We start from the raw sequence: 23,870 nt of genomic DNA on the forward strand, positions 1-23,870 counted from the left end.
GTCCAGAAGAGCGCAGTCCTAGGAACAGCTAAGATACTGCGCAGGACCCTCAAGCTCCCAGGCCTCTGGTAGAGGACCCGAGCTTGAAGGAATAACAGCCCACAGGGGGCGAGTGGGGAATTTTTTTTTAAAAATAAATTTCTTACTCTATCCTCACTGTAGTTCTCACACATATTATTGGTGATATTTTGGAAAATAAATGAAAAACTGTAGAAAGTACAGTAACAAAAATGTGTTTGTTTTGTAGGCACGTTTGTGCTGGTCGATTTGACATGACAGCGGTGTCTGCAGGGCAAACGGTTTGGGAGAAAACCAGCCTAAGGGAAGGAGAATCACAGCAGAAAAGAGAAAGACCGGTCTCTTTTACGTGGTCTTGGTCTTGGATCCCTTGGTCTTGTCTTGGTCTCGCTGTCTCCGCCTTGCTGTCTCAGATCGACATAGTGGTCGGGAGATTTGGACTCAACAGTATCCATGACAAAGAACGTAACGTTTGATAATGTGTCATGCAAAAGCATCAGCTCTAAGAGCCGTGCTTAGAGAGTGCTTTGTAGTGAATCAGAAGAGTCGACTCCCATTGAGCGAGAGCCGGTTCCTCACTTAATTTCCTTTCACTGCTCAGCTCTCACACAGTGGCTCAGCTATGCTCCAATCCCTCCATATTGTGGCCAATCACATGCGAGGATATAGGATAAAATCATTATGTGACAAACAGAGAGGGTGAGAGACGCGACAGTCAAGTGGAGTGTGCGTCTGTCCTCTCAGTAAGTGAGTGAGACAGTAGACAGCGGTGAGGAGGGCTGTGCGAGTGCATCGCAAAAACACATAAATATGTCTGACACCCGGAAATGAAGCAGCATCTGGCTGCAGTTTAAAGACTTTTTGTCTCGGTCTTGGTCTCGTCTCGACTTTTAGAGCATCCTCACACAGAACATGACATCGTGGTTTGGGAACAGCTGTGTGAAGGACCAAAAAGCTCTCCAGAGAGTGATCCGTACAGCAGAACGCTGCTCTCCCCCCGCTTCAGGACACCTACACCAGGAGATGCCGGACTAGAGCAGCGCAGATACTGAAGGACCCGTCCCATCCTGGCAACAAACTGTTCCAACTTCTGCAATCTGGTAGAAGGTTCTGCATCATCCGGGCAAGGACAGAGAGACTCAAGAGGAGCTTCTATCCCCAAGCCATCCGGGCCCTAAACACACACACACCCGTCCTCTCACATCATCTATAATTGACTGAGACAGGACTCTCTTCCTCTTCCAGACACTCTAAACCCAGGCACAATGTACATTTCAAATTCCTTTAATTTTAAATATGTTTATATTGTCTATTCTGTAAAATAGTCAGATTTCTATTCTTATTAATGTACAGAATTCACCTGCTTGCTGCTACTACTGCACATTCACTCAATGTATATACTATATATATATATAATGTTCTTCCTCTACCCCCCCAATTTTTGCACATGTGGAGGAGCGTGTCAGGTTACATTTCACTGTGTGTTATACTTGTATAACTATGCACGTGACAAATAAAGAACCTTGAACCTTGTCTTGGTCTTGACTCGCTCAGTCCTGGTCTTGGTCTTGTCTTGGTCTCAATACCCTCTGGTCTTGGTATTGTCTTGGTCTTGGTGTAGGCAGTCTTGACTACAAGTCTAGCTGTTCTCCATTCAAAGTCAATGTGAATCTACCAACAAAAAAAGTGGAAATGAGCCCATCATTTTGAAGTATGAATGGTGTATCTACAACAAACATTCTGGCCGACCAACTGAGCCATTACTCTCTCTGGTCTCCCCTGGCAAGGAAATGTTGCATCATTCAGCCCTTTAGTATCAACAGGTAGATGAGTTAACAAGGACCAGGTGTGAAAAGGACAAGCCCAGAGCCATCTAGACCTGGAGGCGGGACCAATGGGGAAGCTTGTGCAGCACTCCACCTTTGATAGATAAAACCGTCCTATTCCAGAAAGGAGGTCTAGCTAACATCTCTGAGTTTGTTAAAATTGAGACGGTGGAAACTCAGGTTTCTTGTTTCAGAAAGAGAGTTCACTTCAACTCTTAGTGACTTACCAGGATAACAGACTCCATTTGGTTGTCAATACATAAGGACAGCGATTACATCACAGATTTATTATCAGCTCAGAATAAAATCTAAAAGACTCCATCTGATGTTGTCAGTTTCTTTGTACCGAAAACATTTACTGTATGTTACACATTGATCAATTGTTTATCTTATTATAATAAGTTACACTGACCTAAAAATGTCTGTCACAATTGGATCTTGGAGATGATGATGTTAAGAGTCTAACATTAAACAAAAACTAATGTTTTAAATGCAGCCTGCAGACAATCTGTGTTCCCAAAATTTCACTTTGAAATGTGTTCACAGATTTAGGTACAGTATTTGAATTTTAGAGTCTGAGCTTTGAGATATTTTTCACTGAAAATCATTGAAATCAGTCTGGGTGGTTCGACCCAGAACCGGATCAACTTGACGAAATCATAGGGTCTGTAACAGATCAGTAAACTGTGTCTGGATCCAAAGTGGATCTTATTTTAAATCACAGATTTAGACCGCATCAATCCCAGATCAATTAGACTCCAGCCATTCCTCAGCTGATCACATCTGGATCTATTCATAGAAGTTTTTTTTTATGTTTATGATCTGTATTCCTATTTAAAATGTCTTGAAATATCTTGAAATCTTGAAATATCCAACTATACCATAAATTGAAATGCTCTGCTCTTTACCCGTTGCCATGGTGAATCCTAGTATCGGTTTTCCATGGAGAATGACTTTCTTTCACTCCTCATGCAAATGCTTAAATCAGGTTGAACACACTCTGAGTTTGCTGTTCTAGAACAGCAGATCAGAGTATGTTCAAATAACTCAGAGTTGTCAATCTCACAGTTTATCAATTAAGAGTTTGCTTTCAAACTCAGAGTTTGATGAACATGCTTTCTGGAATAGCCCCCTACTCTTAATGTAATAGGCATTATGAAAAAAAATACTGGGTCACAGTTGGGATAGATCCTATCCCAGCTGTTATGGGGTGAAATTTAAGATACACCCTCAAAGGTCACCAGTATTTCACAGGCCTAAGGCCATGTCCACACTAATACGTTTTCGTTTGAAAACGCATATTTTTCTCTCCGTTTTGTCCTTCCATGCGCACTGAGATGGCTTTTTTGGTCAAGGAAAACTGATCTTTTTGAAATTGTAGATGAATTTAAAAACACTGTTTTCACACTGCAGTGTGGATTGCGAAAACGGAGGCTTTTGAAAACGATGACGCATTTTAGTCATATGATGCAGTCATGTAACCAATCAACTAAGATGGTGTACGGCATTGTACAGCAGTTTTGTTTTTTCCCCATTTTTCATAGCCCTATTAAAGATTAATATAAGTTTGTACATGCTCCACATTTTCACGTTTTTCTTCAAAGAAGACGGAATTGTAATTTCGGCATATTTGTTGTGGTACGTCTCCCAGTTTATATTCTCGCTTGCTTTTCCAACTTTGTACTCTTGTGTTACTCGCAGCAACAACTCCACCTCATTGTTAGTCCATTTAAAAAAACTTGGTGTTTTTCCTCGACATTTTGCCATGATGTTTCAAAGAGCTGGAAAGTAAATAAATGCAAGACGGAAATGACGCAGGTCGAATCGTCTTACGTTTCATGGATGCACAGTACAGGAACATAAGCGTTTAAATAAAATTATCCATATATACAAAACAAAATGTTTTAATGAATTCTATTCTGTTATATTAGCTTTAGGTTTTCTATAAAAATTAAAAGAAACATTAAAATGATAAATGATCCCAGAGGAAGTTAAGCCCCTCCATGAAGCAAAGAGGTCTTTGAGGTTATTAAGGACTATGATAAGGAATCAAACTGATTTTACATCAGGTTTGTATATTAGTAATGCAGAAATTTACATTTGCTTGCTCACCCCCAATCTCCACCTCACCTGATGTGTGTGTGTCTGTGTGTGTTAGATAGTAGTGTTGTATGATCTGACCAAGCAGTGCATGTATGCGTGCATGAATGGATAAATGTGGATTGTAGTGTAAAAATACAAGCTATATCAATGCTAGTCATTTATCAATTCTTGTAATCCCACAGTAGTGTTTAAGAGGCAATGTATAGTTTATGTTTAGAAATATGCAAATGGGTATGTTTTAATAACAAGTCAAGGTGCAGTATTAGCAACATGGACGTTTGAAGACAATTTGTACATTTCGTGAACAAATCAAGTTGCATTTTAACCACATATCAGGAAAAGTTATACATAAGGTAGCACATGTACAAAATATCCTTGACAATCAAGTTTATTGCTAACACAGTAACTAAAAATATTTAAAGCAAGCAATTGAAATACATATTTAGGGGAAAAAAAACCTCCTAATAAATGATTAAGTAAATCTATCTCTCTAATATCTATCATTTCTCTCAGGAAATGCTATGTTTATTATACACTATATAATGCACTGCAAGCCATATAATTGATCCCGTACCCTGCAATGAAAACTGTATAGCTGAGGTATTGCAGTAAGTTTTTAGTATCCCCACTAATGGGTTAAAGCTGCATGAAAAATATGCAGGCTGAGGCTTAGCTTTTTGTGCGATAGGAACACAAAACCCAGTTTTACTTAACTCCTGCACTAATACTCATTGTACAGACCTGGTAACAGGTATTTTTTTTCAACAGTTAAATTCTTTGATGCCCACATGCACAGACAGCGTGTGTTCTGCATTCTTGGTTAGCATTGAACTGATGAGAAATGTGTGAGTTCAGGTACTCAGTTGAAGGTTAGGTTTCGGACTCCTGACAGGGTGCCGACTGGAGCGCTCTTGCCTTTCAGAAGGGTGAGGGACATGATGAAGAAGCATAGGCACATGACACCCAGAATGATCATGCCTGAGATGAGTGCGATGGTCATTGTATTTGTGTGAAACACTGGAGCTTTAAGATGGGCTAAGCAGCACAAACACAAAGAAACATTCCAAAATGTAAAAATGTCTTTCACATTCTCAATGCTTTTTCTTAAGTTCATGCAAAATGCCAAATAGCAGTGAGTGTTAAAACGCTAATACCTTTTTTGCCATTCCAATGAGAAATGACACAACTTTTAATGTCAGATTGAGATATCCCGGCTCAGTATTTGATTTTCAATAACAACTAAAGCAATATACTGGCTGAACAATAAAATGAATCCTGAGGAATATAGTATGCGCAGGCATTGCAGAAGGGTATATGTTCCTGTCTAGATTATTGTGCAATCATCCAGTTAAGGAAATCCCAAAGGTTGATTCTGTTCATCTGGACATAGTATTTTCAGTTGGGGAAACATTTCATCACTCATCCAGACTTCTTCAGTCTCAGCTGGCTGCAGGTTTCACCAGCTCATAATGCATTTGTAGCATTGTAAAATGGTAAAAGATGTACCATACAATGCTGTGATTCCAAACATGCTGGAAATCTTCTAATGGTACTCATGGCCAGCGATCAAGGGTCATGACTAGGGATGGGTATTGATAAGATTTTCACGATTCCGATTCCATTTTCGATTCTGTTTAACGATTCGATTCTTTATCGATTCTCTTATCGATTCTTTTTTAAAAAGGAGAACACTAAGGTCGAATAGCTTAGAACTTTGTTTTATAGCTTCTCTTTGAACGAGATAGAAATTTAGGAGTAACATGGCCTTACAAACCCAACAGTGAGATCTTAAGAGATCCAGCCTATGGCTCTTCCATGGGGTGTCACAGGGTCCCCAGGAAAAAAAATTGTAAATGTAAAATAATAAAATAAATATTCTTCTGTAGCAATAACAAAGTATAACATAAATTATTCTGTAGCAATTACACAAGAATATCCAGTAATGTTCCTGCCTACAATTAAACACATTCACTTACCATCTGCTGTGGCAAATGGGTGCAAGCCTTTTACCGTCATTCGGGGCAACTGGAATCGATAAGGGAATCGTTTGCAAAAATGGCAAACAATTCCAAGGAATTGAAACAGTGGGAACCGGTTCTCAACAAGAACCGGTTTTCGATACCCATCCCTAGTCATGACAATTTGCATGTTAATGATTATACAATTGATATTACAGCCCATTGTTAGTTAGTAGTGCGTTAGTTAGTCCTTTTTATAAGGCTAGGAAAATCTGCAGTCAGCTATGACTAAAGAAGTCACTTGGATGAGTGAAAATGTTTCTCCCAGTGAAAACACAAATATCTTATAACCTTTAAAAGTAGAACAACACACAAAAGCATCATACCACTTATTGAACAGAATGACAAGACTTACCCAGCTGAGAATTATTGGCTGGTATTTCATCTGTGAAAAACAAAGACATGGCATTTCAGCACACTGTAATCCATATGGTATATAGTTTCTTTCATTCGCGTGTATACAGTACGATAGACAAGGATGCCTTGTCTAACGTACTGTTTTGAAAATCCTAGGTCACCCAGACAAGCTTTCAACTTTAGTCAACATTTAGGTGTCAAATCTTGGATTTTGACATACACTAGTGTCTTGTAATACATTGGATAATCAGTAAAAATTATTCAGCTGTGGAAATGTTAGGCAAGAGTGTTATTAAACTATACCACTCCGAGTTATGATAGGCCCAGCAGTCAGGATGGCGTTTCCAGATGCAGCATTTGATCCCTTTCCCTCAGAGACATCTCTCTTTTTCCTGCTGCCACAGATCTATGAAAATATTACACAGAAAGAATGAGTCCTCTCTCATGTGGTGTATGTTCTTATGATGAGGAATTCAGGACACAGACTACTAATATAACCCATCGATGTTGCCAAGATATGTGTCCAATTTGATATCGGAGGAATATCTAACCCCTTATTCTGCATTGAGGGAAATAATGATTTGATCCCCTTTGCTCAAATGAACAGTCTCTGATATTTTTGGTAGTTTTATTATTATATAATGGGGAGACACAGAACTAATCAATCATTCAGTTACAACTACTGTTGATCTCAGCTTGTCATCTGTATAAAGTAGACCTGTTTTCTTCCACTCTAGTCGCTCCACAATGCTCCATGATGATTCATGGTGAAACATGAAATCTAGATGCTCAGGTGTCTTTCAAGACATCGTACTGTCTGAAAAATGAGGAATGTAGGCTGATAACCTGTTATATCTTGTAACTGCTGTGCCCTCACCACTGTTCAATAACAGTGCTGCTGTCTGTTAGACTCTATGGAAGGACCATTTGGAAATCTCAGTCTGTTTGGAAAGTCAGACAGTCACTTAGTCTGAAGAAATATGAATGTAATCTGGTCAACTAATTGCTTCTATGAGCAACTCTTTAGTGACAGTGGGAAGGAAAAACTCCCTTTTAATAGGAAGAAAGTTCCAGCAGAACCAGGCTCAGGGAGGGGCGGCCATCTGCTGCGATTGGTTGGGGTGAGAAGAGGTGGACATTCATCTAACACTGTATACTGAAGCATCAGATTAGCTCCAGCAAATTTGTTACAATGAACTTTGCTGTGTAACGAATCCTTTATCACATACAGATGCTTTAAGAAATGCCCATTGTGATTACAAGGAATGTTTCTATGAGCACCTAACTATACTTGAAGAACTGAATTTAGGAATGCTGAAGGGAAACTGATGTTTACATTCAAGAAATAAACTATTTCTATAATTAATATTAAATTAGATGCAATGATGCAGTATATGCTTTGTATGAAAACATAATGGAACTAGTATTTATTAATTCAAATAAACGTATACTTACCCTTTGAATGTAGAGTGAATATAAAAAACTATGAGAGGTATAAACTGTAATGGAAAAGAATGTGCAGTAGAAGTATTTCCCAATTGTTGTTAAGAATTTGTAAATGAGCTTACGTATTTTAACCTAAGTAATAATAATAATAATAATAATAATAATAATAATAATGTCGATGGAGTTTTCCATTTTGAAATGAAGGTGACTCTAACAAGATTATTGTGTTATATTTTATCCCAAGATTTTTTTTTATGTGTGAGTGTGTCAGTATCCAATCTCACTGGCATCAGCATTGCACAATCATCTGCTCGGCACAGCTTGGTGACACAGTGTAGGAAGACAGTGGACATCTTCTGGTTCTTGTGCTTTACAAAGCGGAATACTTCAAAGGCAAAACGACCCATCTGGCTCTTCCCATTCTCAAACACTGTGGTCTGGGGGTCTTTTTCACAACTGGTTCAGAAAAGCAACATTAGAGAAGACTATTAAAACATTGTCAAGGATAGTCGGAGTCAGAGTTTTACACAATCATGGGCCTGTTATTATACTGGAGTTACCTAAAGAAAAGATCGTAACGCAGGTCATCATTAGGATTTCCAGAAGGTGTGGTGTAACAGTAGTCCATTAGAATGTTCCATCTAATTTGCACAAAAATGTGATTAAAAGCAGAACAAAGAAACAGAACATGGTACAACCTGTTTTAGGATAACTGTGTTTCAGTATGCAGCCTTATGTGGAAATGGTGCCTCCAGAGCAAAGTTGTGAAAAAAAAACCCATTTTTGGATACTAATGGATACTAAAACCCATAATTGAATTAGATGCTTATTTATAACAGTAGCAATACCAATAGTGCCTTCTTTACCTCCTCTAGGTGTGACACAACTTCATAGAGCAACATTGCAGATGGGCATTCCAACAACACAACACTAAAATACTAAACAGTTATGGTAACTGTTAACTTGGCCAGTGGATACATTAACGTTCTCAGTTTAACTTAAGTTATTATTCAGATAGCAACTAATGTTATTGGTCCTACCCATCAGTAACGTTAATAGACAGTGCTGATTTCGCAGTCTAACAAAAAAGAAGTGTCTAAAAAGTGCTACGTTCTTCTTAAAGCCTCAGACTGAAATTGGCTAAACCCAGCTGTCATAGGGCGAGAGGCGGGGTACACCCTGGACAGGTCGCCAGTCTGTCGCAGGGCTAACACACAAGGACAGACAACCAGTCACACTCACATTCACACCTAGTGGCAATTTGGATTATCCAATTAACCTATCCCCACAAACTGCATGTCTTTGGACGGTGGGAGGAAGCCGGAGTACCCGGAGGGAACCCATGCAGACACGGGGAGAACATGCAAACTCCACACAGAAAGACCCCGGCCTGATGGTGGAATTGAACTCAGGACCTTCTTGCTGTGCGGCAACAGTGCTAACCACCGTGCCACCGTGCTGCTTTTTCAGTATTGTATAAAAACAAACAATCAAGCAAAAAAAAAAGAAACTCCCTCTCACCCCTGGTGCATACTTGCCAACCTTGAGACCTCAGAATTAGGAAGACATTCAAAAGGGCTGTTGGGGGGGGAGTGGTATACATATACATTTATATACAAAAACCTTGTACTTTACAGTGTTAATTTATCGGATAAAATAAGTTAAATGTCACTGTTATTATTTACCAGCCAGAAACAGCAGGGCTGTCCAAATTCAGAGGCTGCATCCTCCTGAGGACACGGCCTACGCTGTCTAATTGGGCCGGGTCCTCCGAAAGACGGGTAGGCTGGATGTGAGCGACTGTGAAATTGGACAGTCTAGGCTTCAGAATTACGTCACGAGCTCTCTCGGTGGTGTGAAACTCTGCCGTCTACTCCTTGCTATCTAAAATAAACTGGACGCTGGCATAAATTCTCGACCATCTCACACTTCTGTTTATTACGTTTTCTGTTTGACGTTTATTCAGCTGTCTAAAAACCCCGGAGGAACCCTCCTGGGGGATTAATCTAATCTAATCTAATCTAATCTAATAATTTAAATCTCAGCCGAACTGATTCAATTTTGTTGTCCGGGTGGAAAAATTCAGGACAATGGTTGCTCGGGAGATTTTCGGGAGGGGCACTGAAATTCGGGATTCTCCCAGAAAAAATCGGGAGGGTTGGCATGTATGCGGGTGGATTGTATTTATTACAAAGTTTTAGTAAAAAAGCTCTTCAGTTATCTGCACACTGGTAGGATAGAAAGAAGAAGAAGAAGAACAACAACAATCAAATATGCCCTTTTATTCCTTTGCTCTGAACTGATTCAGCTAATTGCAGCGCAAGTTAAATCATTTCTTGTGCAGGAGGAAGAAAATTGTGGTTTGGTCTATAGCTAAATTGTGGACACTATTTATTTACTGATTGCAATGGTACAAAAGCACAATGGTGAAATGCAAACTGTGTCCAGGAGAAAAATATGATTCAGTACTTGATAAATAAACCCTTGTTGACAAGCACAAAAGTAGGACATTTCTGTAGTTGGTCACCTGGTTTGCATACATCAAAGGAGGGATTTTGGCCTATTCCTCTATGCAGAAACTTGCACATGTCCTTAGGTTACTTGGTTGCCTCTTGGCAACTCAAAGCTTCAACTTCCTCAGCTGCTTCCTTTTCTCCCCTCCTTTGTTGTCATGATGCTGTGTTTTTGGTCATTGTCATGCTGGAAGACTCATCCATGATTCATCTTTAGTGTTCTGGTTGAGGGAAGGACGCTCTCATCCAAAATTTTACAGTCTATTGGCTCGTTAATGTGGTGAAGTCATCCATTAGCATAAAAACAGCTCCACAGCATGACTACCAGATGATCCGATGCGATGTCTATGCCTGTCCTGTAGCTTGACTGTACCTTCTTTTGGTGATATTTAGTCTTTTGCTTCCTCCAAACACGGTGTGACAAGTTGAGGCCAAAGAGCTTGAGTTTGTTTTCATCCTACCACAGCACTTTGTCCTAAGTCTTCTCTGAAACATTTAGATGTTCAAGGCTGTCTTGAGCAGGGTGAGCAGGTGTAGGCAATGCCAGACCTGTCCAATATAATGCAGTGTGTTACCAATTATGTTTTTGGTGACTGTGGTTCCAGCTGCCTTCACATCATTAACAAGTTCATAGTTTTGGGCTAATGTCCCATCTTTCTCATGATCCTCCTCACCCAATGAGACAACAACTTGTATGGAGCTCCAGACCGAGGGTGATTGATGGCCTTTCTTCCATATCTAAATAACTGCACCAACTGTTGTCACCTTCTTATCTAACTTCTTGCTGATGGTCATTTGAGCCCCGTGCAGATCTACAGTCTTGCTCATGAGAAACTCTGACAGCTCTTTGGTCTTCTCCATGGTAGTGGAAGAAGTTGGAATTAAAGATTTTGATTCTGTGGGCAGGTGTGCTTTATAAACATAATAAGCTGACTATCTGTAATTGATTGATGGTCTGTATCTGTATCTGTTTCTGAAACTGATTAATTGATTGTAATCTAATCTCTGGGAGCCAGAATTTTATCTAGATTGTAGGGATTCAAATGCATACTTAACTCAATTATATGAAAATCCATTTATAATTTTATGTAATGTGGGGATTTTTTTCTGGATTTTTGGTTAAAATTGTGTCTCGCTTCATTGAACTTAAACTATAAACAGTGTTGGGAAGGTTACTTTTATCATGTATTCCACTACAGATTACAGAGTACATGCCCCAAAATGTATTTTGTAATGTATTCTGTTATGTTACTCAATGAAAGTAATGTATTCTGAATAGTTTGGAGTACTTAATATATTATCATGCTTTTTACAACTACATGAATGTACTATTGCTGTGTGATTTAATAACTATTACTGAAGGTTACTCGCCATAACAGTACCAACTAGATTTTTAAATCTTAATATAAAATGAGTAACAGTAGGATGGACATTAGATAAGGCTGCACTTTTTGCACCAATCTCATATAGGAAACTATTCTGCGTGTATCTCCAAAAGTTGGTTCTCTTAATCTGGACGTAGCTTTTAAAGTGGGAGAAACGTTTTGTCACTCATCCAAGTGACTTCTTCAGTCTCAAATGACTGCAGGTTTCCCCAATCTTATAAACCAGGGGTAGGCAACCTTTCTGATGATGAGTGCCATCTAAAATTTCCTCAGAAGTCAATGTGCCATTTGATTGCATTAGCAATAAATTTAATAACGCTCTATATTAACAGTTACACACTATATAAAACAACTTTATAGAATTATATTTGTTCACAGATGTTTGCAGCTATCAGCGAATAGTTATCAGCTATTTTGAAACAAAAAAAGAAACTTTTTATCCATAACAAGAACTCCATAACAGCAAATGAACTGTACAACAGAAAGTGCAAATGCTATTTGTGGTCTCCTCACAACAATGATAAGAAAAATAAACTGGGCCAATATGGCATGTTTGTTAATACAGGGATACACATATTAATGTGTATCCCTTCTATACATTTTACATCAGATAAAAACTTTGGTTGTAAGATTCAGACAATTATTTATTAAAAGTGAGTAACTAACCTTATGAATAAAATAAAGTTCACTATCAGTAACATCATAGCGCCCACCCAGCTGTATAGCAACTCCGTCATGCTAGCTAGTACGCAGTACGAGTTATTGTAACTGACTGTAAAAAGTCAGCACAACAAGAATAAACTCCACCTAAACTTGGTTTATCTCTGACCCAGATAGACTGCAGGTCACAACTTCTTACCTGAAGATCAGTTCACCTGACACTTGGACCAGCGGCCGCCTCGGGTCTCTCCTTCTCCTGCCTCCCCTTTCCCTCATCCACCTGCTGGTCTCTGTGAAAGCTCCGCCATAGCCACCACCAAACAACTGACTTATTTTTACACATCGGCCACCATCTGGCCAATCCACCACCTTTCATTGTTTATACTGTTACAAAAAAGAAAAAAACCTCGGCCCATAAAAACGAAAAATCACCATCCGGTATGCCCGATGGCCAGTCCAGCTATGGTTGTGCCACCAGTTAACCCTTCACATGCCAGTTGTGGCACGCGTGCCCAGGGTTGCTGACCCCTGTTATAAACAGTACATTTGCATAATGACTGAAACCAGCCCACTGAGGAACAATGGGCCAGGAGGTCACCTTCATCATGATTAGTCAAATTCTCATGACCATTGATCAACAACCACTGATCAATGGCCATGAGTACCATTCACAGAGAGTTGGGGAATGGCTGCAATCACAGCACTGTAAGATGGTGAAAGATGTACCCTTAGGCCCCCTCCTCGATTCAGAGATGGTCTTTCCCTTTTCGCGTAAATGGCCTCCTTGACTCCGCGCTCAAACCAGTGTTCCTCCCTGTCCAGGATGTGTACATCCTCATCATTGAAAGAGTGTCCACTGGCCTGACGAGGTAACTCTTCTGTTTTGTGCCATCTGCTTCGGAAGGGGTTGTTTGGTTTCCCTGATGTATAAATCCTGGCAATCCTCCTGGCACTTAACAGCATACGCTATGGCTACATTCACACTGCAGGTCTCTATGCTCAATTCCGATTTTTTGATCAAATCCGATTTTTTTTCTGCTTGTTCACGCTACAAATAAAATGTGACAGCAAACGCGCTCTAGTGTGAACCCTCAGTGGCCCGCATGCGCAAAAGAAGATGTTACACACAACGCGCTCTGTTTAGACCCAGACCAAACAGTATTGTTTGACTGATGGCCCTGGTCTTTAAGTCTGACGTCACTAGCCTTGTCTGGGCTCAACTCCAGTGCGGGTCCATAAATCAAACAATCACTGTGGCATCACCGAGAGTTGAAAAACTGTCTCAAGTCTTTCATCTGTAATAAAATGATCAGCGTTCTGCTCTACCAGGTGTAACAATTCATTTTAACATCCAGGCATCCATGAAAACGGAATTTATGACATTTAACGGAGTTAGAAATTAGCAGGAAGTTAGCTCACTAGCTTCCTTCTAAATACTAATATTACCAATAATATAGCATGTCCTGACTGAGGGATTTTGGAAACAAATTCAAACGTACAGCTCCTACATAAATGAAGACAGAAAACTAAACAGCATTGACGTTTGTAGGGTTACTTAAGTTTGGCTAGCTGGTATATAACGATGTGCTACGTGACCACTAGCGACACGGCTATGTGAGCATAATATAAACACGCTTTTTTCAACTCGATAAAAGTTAACGTGAGGATTCTTGGTGGTCAGGAACAAATGTAATCGCATGGCACGATGCTGTAAACAGACCAAACTTCAGCCAGGAGAACAACTGAGATAATCCATCCACAATACCAGGTTAGTCATTCATATACTGCTGTATGGGCTGGGCTGTACTTACATCGTAAGGTTTTAAAAACTGAGCTTTAAAAAGATTAGTGTTAATAAAAGCCGAGAGAGGCTGACAGTGATCACTGATTGATCACCCAGTTTTGTTTTAAGTTATAAAGTTATTTTGTTATTTTCATATGGCCTAATAATTATCCTTATTGCTGTTTAAGAGAGGAGTGGTGCTTCAAAGGATAGTTGCAGATTTCTGTCAGAATCTGCAGATTATACAGTACAAATAAAATGTTCACGTTTGTCCAGCGTTGTCTTCTCAACAGTTTCACTAACATCTACACTGGATGGCCAGGAAGCGTTCACGTCTTCTCGGGTGCTTCACCGGCACTGATAATTGGCGTCTGTCTTGTGTCAGCAACGTAAAAGACGGATTTAATGCAACATGACCATTCAAACAGCAGTCGCTTTCTCAAACATCAGATATGTATTGGATTCAGTACCACATACGAAAGTGACCCAGGTCGGATTTGAAAATATCGGATTTGTGTTGTTTACGCTGTCATACCATGATCGGATATGGGTCGCATAGGGTCAGAAAAGTCGGATTTGATGCGCTTTCGCCTGCAGTGTGAACGTAGCCTTAGTTACTCTGTTTGTTCTGGGGGACCCCATCCTTGGGGTGGACCAATTTTTGGCGCAGCGTGTTTTGCGGTTTAAAAGCCACAGAGACGCAGTGTTTAGATAATGCGTCTCAAGTGTTTCGATACTCCTGACATGTACGGGATAACTACAGGTTTTCGCTTAGTCAGCAGTTGTCCTTCTCTCCTGGATCAGCTGGAGCTTTCTTTAGGCGCCTTCCCAGCTTTGACAAATGTCCAGCTGGGATAACCACATTTCCTCAGGGCCTTCTTGATGTGATGTTCCTCTGCTTCCCTGGCCACTGTGTCTGTGGGGATGGTGTTGTTTATGCTCCAGTGGACGATGAGAGTCAAACCTTAAATACTGATCCGTATGCGTAGGTTTACTCCTCAACACTGACTATAAACGAACATGAAAATTAGAAATTAGAGACTTTATAAGTAAGAACATCTACAAATTCAGCAGGGGATCAAACAATTATTTCCCCCCACAGCAGGAGCTGTGCAAATTGAAAAAGAATTGACACAGAAGATTGCGTAATCACTCATGGAGTAGTTGTAGACTAAGCTCAAAGTTCAAACTCAGTTGCAGGTGTTGTTTCTTTGTACTCTATTAATTTGGATTTTAAAAAAAAGTTTGTAAAACTGTGATCTGGCAGCTGATAAACAAAGACAAGTGCTGTTTTTTTCACAATGTATAGTATTAAGTATATATTTTTATAACCCCATTTACTGTTCACACATACAGTATGTAAGGGGATCCCTTAGTGGGTCTGTATTACTAATGACATTATTTCTTTTAATGAAGAAAAACAGATAAGATGCTGCTAATATATTTTACTTTAGCTAACCAAAAAATGTGTTGACATTTTATATATTTATTTATTTTTGCACCAGTTAGTTAAGAGGTTTTAGGCTTTTTGTATTCTGATAACAAACAATTAGAAATAACATAAATGTAGCCTTTTATTTTATGCTGAGAGACCATTTTCTTAGCTGTTTATACAGTTAAGGGTCACATGGTGCTGGAGCCTATCCTAGCTTTCAGAGCGCAAAACAGAATTATCAGTTAACCCAACATGCGTGTGTGTGTGTTTGTTTGTGTGTGTGTGTGTGTGTGTGTGTGGGGGAGGGTCATGTATCTCATCTGATGACAGAAGCTAAGCAGAGGTGGGCCTGATTAGTACTTTGATATGAGAACACTTAAGAATACTAGGTAATGTAAGCTGGACGTCTGTTGCTCAGGAGGTAGAGAAGGTCATCTACCAATCAGAAGGCAGAACACTGAACCCCAAGTTGCTCTACAATACAGTCATTGAAGTGTGAACATTAGACGGTGAATGAGGCATGTTGTATAAAGAGGTTTAGCGCTAAACCTGAAAAGTACTATATAAGAATCAGTTCATTTACAATGAATAATGTCGATGTATTATTTTAACATATTCAGTGCTTTTATGCACAGATGAAAGTCATCATTTATCATAGTTTAATGAGTCATCGTGTGGGTGGCATATTTAGGCTGAAAGGCTACATTGTGACTGAATACCTTCTATCCAGATTAGTGGCTTTTACAGCTGCAAATATGCGTGTCTTCAGGGTCAGTCCTGCCATTGGGATGGACAACTGCTGAATATATGATGAGTCCTGTATAAAAAGCAAATTGTCATTTAAGCATAGATGTGATATTTCATGGCTCTTCGCGTCCACCCAACTGACAGTGATTTATTTGCTTTTTAGACATTTATTTTCTAAATAATTCGATGTAGCCCTAGTGTTTAATTCAAGTGGATTTAGGGTAAGAGTAAGAGTAAATTTAGTATACGTTTGTATAATTACAGTATTAGCAATAATTTGCTTTTTACATCAACTGTATAACAAGAATTTCTGGGAATCTGGCATCATTCTTCTTTTGTACATGGACAATTGATGCATACATCTGTAAGAGGTAGAGATCAACTTTACATAGATGCAGAGTTTCTTTATGTTCACTTTATGCATACAAGTGTGGCTTTATCTCTGGTGCAACAGACTAAGATCACCTGTACAACACAAATGAACATTTATAACTCACTGTTGTGAACTTACATTATAAAGCAGGAGATTCAACGTGCTAATGAAAGTGCCATTGCTTTCCTTCACTGAGATTGCAGCTGATGACCTTCAGTCAAGATAAAGGAAAAAAGAAGTAAGTACCTAAAACATTATGAAAGTTAACAGTAATTATGGTAGCATCAGTATTTTAAAATTACATTTTTATATTAAAATTTACATAACATTGAGGAATCCTTGTCTTTAAAACCATGCCTATACATCACTCTTTCAGGTTAACATATACACTTTCCTGACCAAACATTTCCAATATCTCCTTTTAGAGGTTAATATATGTAATCTGAATTGGACTTTTTGTGGGGCCGAGGACTTAAAATCTGGAAATATGTAACAAACTGTGTTTGGGTTGTATTTCATGAAAACAACAACAACAAAAAATTCTGTTGTATTGTGTGGAACTTAATAACTTATTATAAATTTTCATTATTATTATTAGTATTGTTTTTATTAATATTGTTGTTATTATTTTTTTTTATTGTTATTATTAACTTATTATTAAACTTCTTCTTTTTTTGTCTGCCAATTGATATAATGATTGAAACTTACATGTATATAGGATCACGGTATCAAACAAGCTTAAAGGTATGAGTGAGACTTACGAGGCCAGCTGTGTATTGTTGACTAGGTATTCCAATGGGTAGCTGCAGCTAAACTTATACAGCAGACCTGGCAGGTAGCTGATGATGGTTGGAGGGTCTGGTGTATCAATATACCCTGATATGTTTCCAATCTGCACCAGGGACAGGTTCCCATAAGCATTGGGTCCTTGAGCAGTTGACACCTGTAAGAAACACCAGTGTGAGTAAAATTCCTGCTCCAGCTCTTTTACTAAGATAAGAAGGGTTGGACATCGTGCAGGATAAAAAGAAAAGTTCTCAAGATCAAGAAAAGCTTGATTGAAGTATATATATATATATATATGTATGTGTGTGTGTGTGTGTGTGTGTGTGTAATTTAGTAAGAGCAGTTAATATAAAAAAGAAAATGTTTTTCTTACCACCAAAGAATTACCACAGGACTCAAGTGTTGCCAGGCTGATGCTAAAGATTACAACAGTGGGGAAGGTGTTGTTATTGATAAAGCCTCTGCAGTGGGCGTCTCCATGGCGACCATTAAGGGCTAGGTCGGTGTCAGTGTAGCCAGAGAAGAGAACAGGGCAAAAATTGATCTTGAGGGTAATGGTCTGGACCCCACAGTATACACTGATATCTCTCTCAGCTGGAAAAGAAGCCAAAAAATCTAATGTACATAAATATGTACATAAATTGTGTATTTTACAATAGTACATTTCCCCCCCAAAAAAAGATTTAACTTCTGGGATTACAGTCTGTAACATTTAGTTTTGTATGTCATAATACTGGTGTCCAAAAATCTTATCATCTCATCTTTGGAACATGTAGGTAGTCCAAAAGAATTTTTTTCACATTTTTAGAATGTTAACATAATTTCTATTCAGTTATTCACAAAACAAAAGTCTTTAAGTCCTCACCAGGGAAGCGGCTGTGAAAATTTGCATCACAGTTGTATCCATTGAATTGAGCTCCAACTGAAAAGGCCTTACTAAACATTAAAAAAATGACAAATATATGTTCCATTTCAGCACCTGAAACAGATCAATAATGTAATGTGAATAATCCAATCAACGCCATTTGTTTTATATTGTGGGGTCTTTACCTTACAATATAAAGTGCACCGAGGCAACTGTTGTTGTGAATTGCCACTATATAAATAAAACTGAATTAAAATTCATTTTTCACTTTAGAAAATACAACGTCTCATGTAGGAAGACAGAAAGTAAAATCTGTTTTACATGCACTAATGGCAGGAGGGAAGATTAACAGTTTTCCTTAAATTGAACATTTTTTATATTCCTACCAAATACATTCACTGAGCACCCACAGCTTTGGCAAGTTATAAGAAACTGATACAGTTTTAAATGAGGCCTCAGTGACAATTACAATGATTGAAAGTCCTCTGGAAACTGCTAAATTAAAACTAGTTTGTAGCAGATTATGTAGTTAATAAAACCCTCACCTACAAAAGCACACAGTTGTTCTGTGAGAGGGAGAACTACTCACCCTGGTTCCTGGCAGCCAGCAAGTGAGCGGTTCTCCATAAGCCTGGGACAGACGATGGAGTGGTCTGCACAGCATCCCTTCCTGACAACTAGAAACAGAACTCATGAGCAGGAGGGAAAAAGGGACCATACACATAACAGATTCATTATTTGAACGTGTCAACAAAAAGGGTTGTCTGGATTGAACATGGGAAAGTCCATCAAAACTGAATGTGTTATACAAATCCTTTCACATCCACAGAAATATGAGCAGGTTTTGAAGTTTCCCACTCATATCCTTTCGGCCCAATCTGGCTCTGTCACTGCTCACAAATGGTTTGACGCTGCATGAGGTCCAGGAGCTGTGGGGGGTGGCAGGGGGTGGGGGTGGGGGTGTTGAATTATCTTTTCATCGCTTCAGTGGCCTTGGCCTGCTGACTGAGCCATTCCTTTCTCTCTAGGACAGTCAGGGAGTGCAAAGCCCACTGTGCGGGCCTTTGGCCCAGGGAATCCATGCTTTTTCATTCTTTGTCTGCTGCAGTTCTCAGTCAACACAACAGCAGGCAATCTGGTAGGTGGGGCTGCAAGCTGCCTGTGACTGCATACCTGATCCCAAATTTTGACTCCTGGTCACAGGACCCTCACCACATGGCAAAGTAAAAGAAAGCTAAATTTGTGGAGTTTCATGGGATTAGCCAGTTGAAATATGAATATAAATGTATGTGGAACAGGAGGACAGGACATTGCGGTTTGAATTTTTAGGAAACTTCTCACTCTAGGCCTATTGGGGGAAAAAAAGGACACATTTTTGGTGCTAAAGCTAAAAAGCATTCTTCTTTTGCACAAATTAATCTGTTTAATCAGGTGTAGTCTGCTGAGTTGTCTGACCTTCATACTTCTTCAGTCCACAAAATATCTTGTTGAGGCTGTACATTAGGAACTCTGCAGCTAAGAAAAAAAGTCTTTGTTCTTGTGATTCCTTGGGCTTTTTGAGAGGGACAGAAAAGGTTTGGTTACATCACAAAAATACACAGCCAGTGTGCACAGTCCACAACTGTAGACTATTAAAGCAAGAATTTAAGAATATGAAAAAAAGGCTCAACACAACAGGAACTCAGCGTAATTGTCAGTCCACAAATATAATCAAACAGTATATGAGCGACTGTGGTCTTTGTGATGCATGGTGTTCCTTTCACCCCAACAGTAAGGAATATTCTTTCTTCTCACATGTCCATCCCTCCTACTCTCGTCTGGATTATTTCGTAATCAGCAGCTCACTGCTGAGTAACATTTCAGACCCTGAGATACACCTTGTAGCTGTCAGCGATCATGCTCCTGTTATGTCTAACAGTAATACATAAGAAGAACACTTCACCAAGTACAAACTGGGATTTAACACATCACTGCTCAAAGATGAAGACTTTATTAAATATTTAAAAAAAAGAGTGGAATCTATATTTAGACTATAATGGCACCCTTGGAACATCAGTTGTGATATGATGAGAGGTAAAATAATTTTTTTCTCATCACATAAAAAGAGAGAAGAAAACAAAAATAGTCAGTAAATAGAAAAAAACATCAAATCCCTAGAAGAAGTCTACGTGTCCGACCAATATCAGGAAATACCAAACAAAATATGCAAGACAAAACTAGAATTAAATGAAATTATTAATAAAAAAAATCATTTCCTAGTTCAAAGACTGCTTGCAGAATTTTGAACACAGTAACAAATCCGGTTGATTTCTAGCTAACCAGTTAAAAATAAATAAAGAAAAAAGAACTATATGTGCTGTTAAAGATTTATCTGGGAACACAATAAATGACCCTGAAAGAATAAACAACATTTTAAGGGATTTCTATGAAACTTTATAGTCACCACAAATAAACCCGTCTAAAAATGAAATTGACCAGTTTCTTGGCAACGTAACTCTTCCAAAATTACTAGACTGTCAAGCAATGGCACTGGATTTGCCACTGACACCAGGGGAACTCCAGGAAGCCCTGATAAGTATGCCCAATAATAACGCTCCAGGTCCAGACAGTTTTCCTGCAGAATTCTACAAAGAATTCTGGACAGTTCTGGCACCAGTATTCCACAGAATGTTGCAGGAAATCAAGGAAAATGGCAGACTACCACCAAATATGAATTCTGCCAATATTAGTCTCCTGCTAAAACCAGGCAAAGACTCCTGATTTCCCTCAAGCTATCGTCCAAAATCCCTTATTAATGTAGACCTCAAAATAATCTGCGAAGCTCTCTCAGAAAGATTAGAGAAGATAACCCCCCTTTTAATTCTAACTGACCAGACTGGTTTCATAAAAGGCAGGCACTCATCAACAAATACACGTAGATTGCTTGATTTAATAGACTACTCATGCAGTGAAAACATTGAAACTACAATGTTGTCTCTAGATCCAGAAAAAGAGTTTGACAGAGTTAACTGGAAATTTTTATTTGCAACTTTACACAAATTTGGTTTTGGAAACTCTTTCATAAACTGGCTAAAAATATTAGAATTATATAGAATTCCCCAACCGCTTGTGTCAGAATAAATGACCAAACATCCTCCAGCTTCTGTGTCCTGAGGGGCACCAGGCAGGGATGCCCACTCTCCCCTTCACTGTTTGCAATTTTATCAAACCACAGCAATTAGACAGGCTACAACAATTAAGGGCATAAAATGCAAGTAAGTAGAACATACAATCAGTCTCTAGCAGATGTGTTTCTTTTTCTTCAAAACTCACAAACCAACCTTTCTCAGCTAATTACACTAATAAACTTGTTTTCAAGAGTTTCAGATTCCATTAACTGGTCAAAATCTACAGTTCTTCCAATTAATTGCTCTTTCCATAATTCTTCTTCTATCCCACTACAATCTGGAAATATTAAATATTTAGGTGTTAATGTCTAAGCTTGCAGATTTAACTAAATTAAACCACATCCCACTTCTAAAGAAAGTAGAAGGTGATCTGGCTAGATGGAAATCTCTACCCATCTCACTCATGGGAAGGGTCGCTGATATAAAAATGATGGTCTTGCCAAAAATAAATAATTTATTTTCAACAACCCAAACAAACCATCACAAGATTGGTTCAGATCTCTGGATTTGTATATTTCAAAATTCCTTTGGAAAGATAAACCCCCGCATATCAGGTTAAAAATGCTACAAAGGACCAAGGATAAAGGAGGACTAGATCTGCCTAACTTTCAACAATACTTAGACAACAGGCTTCAGTTCATCTCAGGATGGTTAAAACATACCTTCTTAGATGAGCCTTGGCTAAATGTAGAACAGGTACTATGCAATAATTTAGAGATTTCAGACCTACTATTTATCAGCTCAAATGTCAAATGATGTTTGCTTTAAAAGCATCAACATCAGCTCTTCTCTGACAGCATGGTGGGAGTTTCTAAAAAGTAGTAGTCGTAGTTTTGACCCGCCTTCGCTATTGTGATTGATGTTGAGGTAGGGACGGGCTTACAATACAATACAACTTAGGGCGTCTGGAGAGTCCCTAGGGATGTTATCCCTGGAGGGCTTAACCCGGGGGTTGTGGTCAAGACCTGGTTAGGGGCTCTTAGATTGTGTTTTCCTTGTGGCTGCATCAAGCAGGGCTGGGGGAGGGTCTGTGCTGGCGGACGTGGGTTACTGGCCTGGTAGCCTGGATGCCCCTGGGTGAGTGCGGGGCGGGCGTGGGGGCTTGGGGTTCTGGGGGTGCTGCGCCTCCGTGCTGGCACTCTGGCTGGGCCTTGGGGGCTTTGGTCCTAATTGGTGTGTCACCGAGGTTGTGGGCGGGTGGGTACATGGGGACTCAGCCCTGGCACAGGGGGCCTCTGGTGCATCGGCAAACTGGGGGGCTCTTCAACTGGCAGGGAGGCTGTTTCCTCCTTGCAGGAGTTCACTCTGCAGGTGGGGAAGAGACATAGGAGAGGTGGAGAATAGACTTAACCTGGGTGTCTATTGTCTTGTGTAGCCTGGGAGTTGATTGAATGGTGGGGTGGGTACAGTTTCCCCTGCGGTGGGTTCAGGTGGGCTGCCCCGGGTCCTGTGGGGCTTGGCGGTGCTGCTGCCATGGGCTCTAGTCTGGATGGGCCTGGGCCCCCTCGCCTTGGTGGGTTCCAGAGGGCGGTGGTGCCTACTGGGGTCAGCGGGGGAGCTGGCCCCAAGGAGGGGCTGCTTGCCCTTCACTTCCTTCTCTCCCCATCCCCGACTGCCTCCCTCTTCTCGCTCCACCACACCCACCCACACATGCAGTGCCTTGGGTTGCAGGGGTGTCACCAGGGTGCAGGGGAGGCATTCCACTCAAGCCCTCCAAAGTATGGAGGCCTATCTCCCCTCACCACACTCTTTGCCGGTGGCTGATGCCCTCAGGCGTTGGTGCGTTGGTGGTTCTTGGTGTTTGGGGCTGGGCGATCAGGTATGTACCAGCTTACTTCCGGTGGCTGCTTGACAGGACCTGGCGCCCATGGCTCGGTCAAGCCTCTTAACCGTGATGACCCACTTGGCAAAGTAAATCTGTTGGGTATCTTTGTTGGCCTTCAGACTTCAATTCTGAGAAAAAAAAAAGAAAAGAAAAAAAGAACATGAAAAGAAGATCAAATCCAGTCAGATCAATAAACAGGTTATGGAAAAATGTGTGTGTAAAGAACAGGGCCCACCTGGCTTGATGGGAGTTTAATTATTTTGCGGTTTGCTGATGGGCAAGATTCTTGTGATTTGTCCAAAGAATGACTGGATACTGTGAGCCCTGCAGCACATCTCTCCAATCTTCCTGTGATGACTTTATGGCGAGCAACTCCTGATCACCAACATCATCAGTTTTCCCAAATAGACTCACTCAAATGTGCAATCCACTGGTATTCCTATTTATCCCTATTATATATTCTGTATTTATATATGTGTATATGGTATATTTATGCTCATATCCTTACTTTCATTCCCCTTTATTGTATCTGTAACATGCAACTTCTGTCAGTGCAGTGCTAC

General features: G+C 39.8%; 1 protein-coding gene across 1 annotated transcript; it reads right to left on the minus strand.

Moving 5' to 3' along the window:
* Positions 1 to 4,147: 4,147 nt before the first annotated feature.
* On the minus strand, positions 4,148 to 19,184 carry zpld1a (zona pellucida-like domain containing 1a). Its single transcript, XM_084941612.1, has 11 exons — positions 18,905 to 19,184; positions 18,316 to 18,429; positions 17,824 to 18,044; positions 17,426 to 17,607; positions 16,803 to 16,875; positions 16,264 to 16,361; positions 8,329 to 8,409; positions 8,053 to 8,224; positions 6,626 to 6,728; positions 6,321 to 6,350; positions 4,148 to 4,982 (listed from the first exon to the last, which is right to left on the minus strand). The coding sequence occupies exons 2-11, from the start codon at positions 18,419 to 18,421 to the stop codon at positions 4,807 to 4,809; spliced, it is 1,242 nt and encodes a 413-aa protein (XP_084797738.1). The 5' UTR covers positions 18,422 to 18,429; positions 18,905 to 19,184; the 3' UTR covers positions 4,148 to 4,806.
* Positions 19,185 to 23,870: the final 4,686 nt, after the last annotated feature.

Source organism: Perissodus microlepis, chromosome 10 (genome assembly GCF_051167445.1).
Source record: "Perissodus microlepis isolate ML-2025 ecotype Zambia chromosome 10, ASM5116744v1, whole genome shotgun sequence".
NCBI lineage: Eukaryota > Metazoa > Chordata > Actinopteri > Cichliformes > Cichlidae > Perissodus > Perissodus microlepis.

Excerpts from the sequence above, each read along its gene's own strand:
- zpld1a (XM_084941612.1), bottom strand. The coding sequence starts at position 18,421 with ATGGAACATATATTTGTCATTTTTTTAATGTTTAGTAAGGCCTTTTCA. Across the intron at positions 18,045-18,315 it reads TTTTCACAGCCGCTTCCCTG|CTGAGAGAGATATCAGTGTA; the intron begins GTGAGGACTTAA and ends CTTCTTTTCCAG. Across the intron at positions 6,351-6,625 it reads GCCTATCATAACTCGGAGTG|ATGAAATACCAGCCAATAAT; the intron begins GTATAGTTTAAT and ends TGTTTTTCACAG.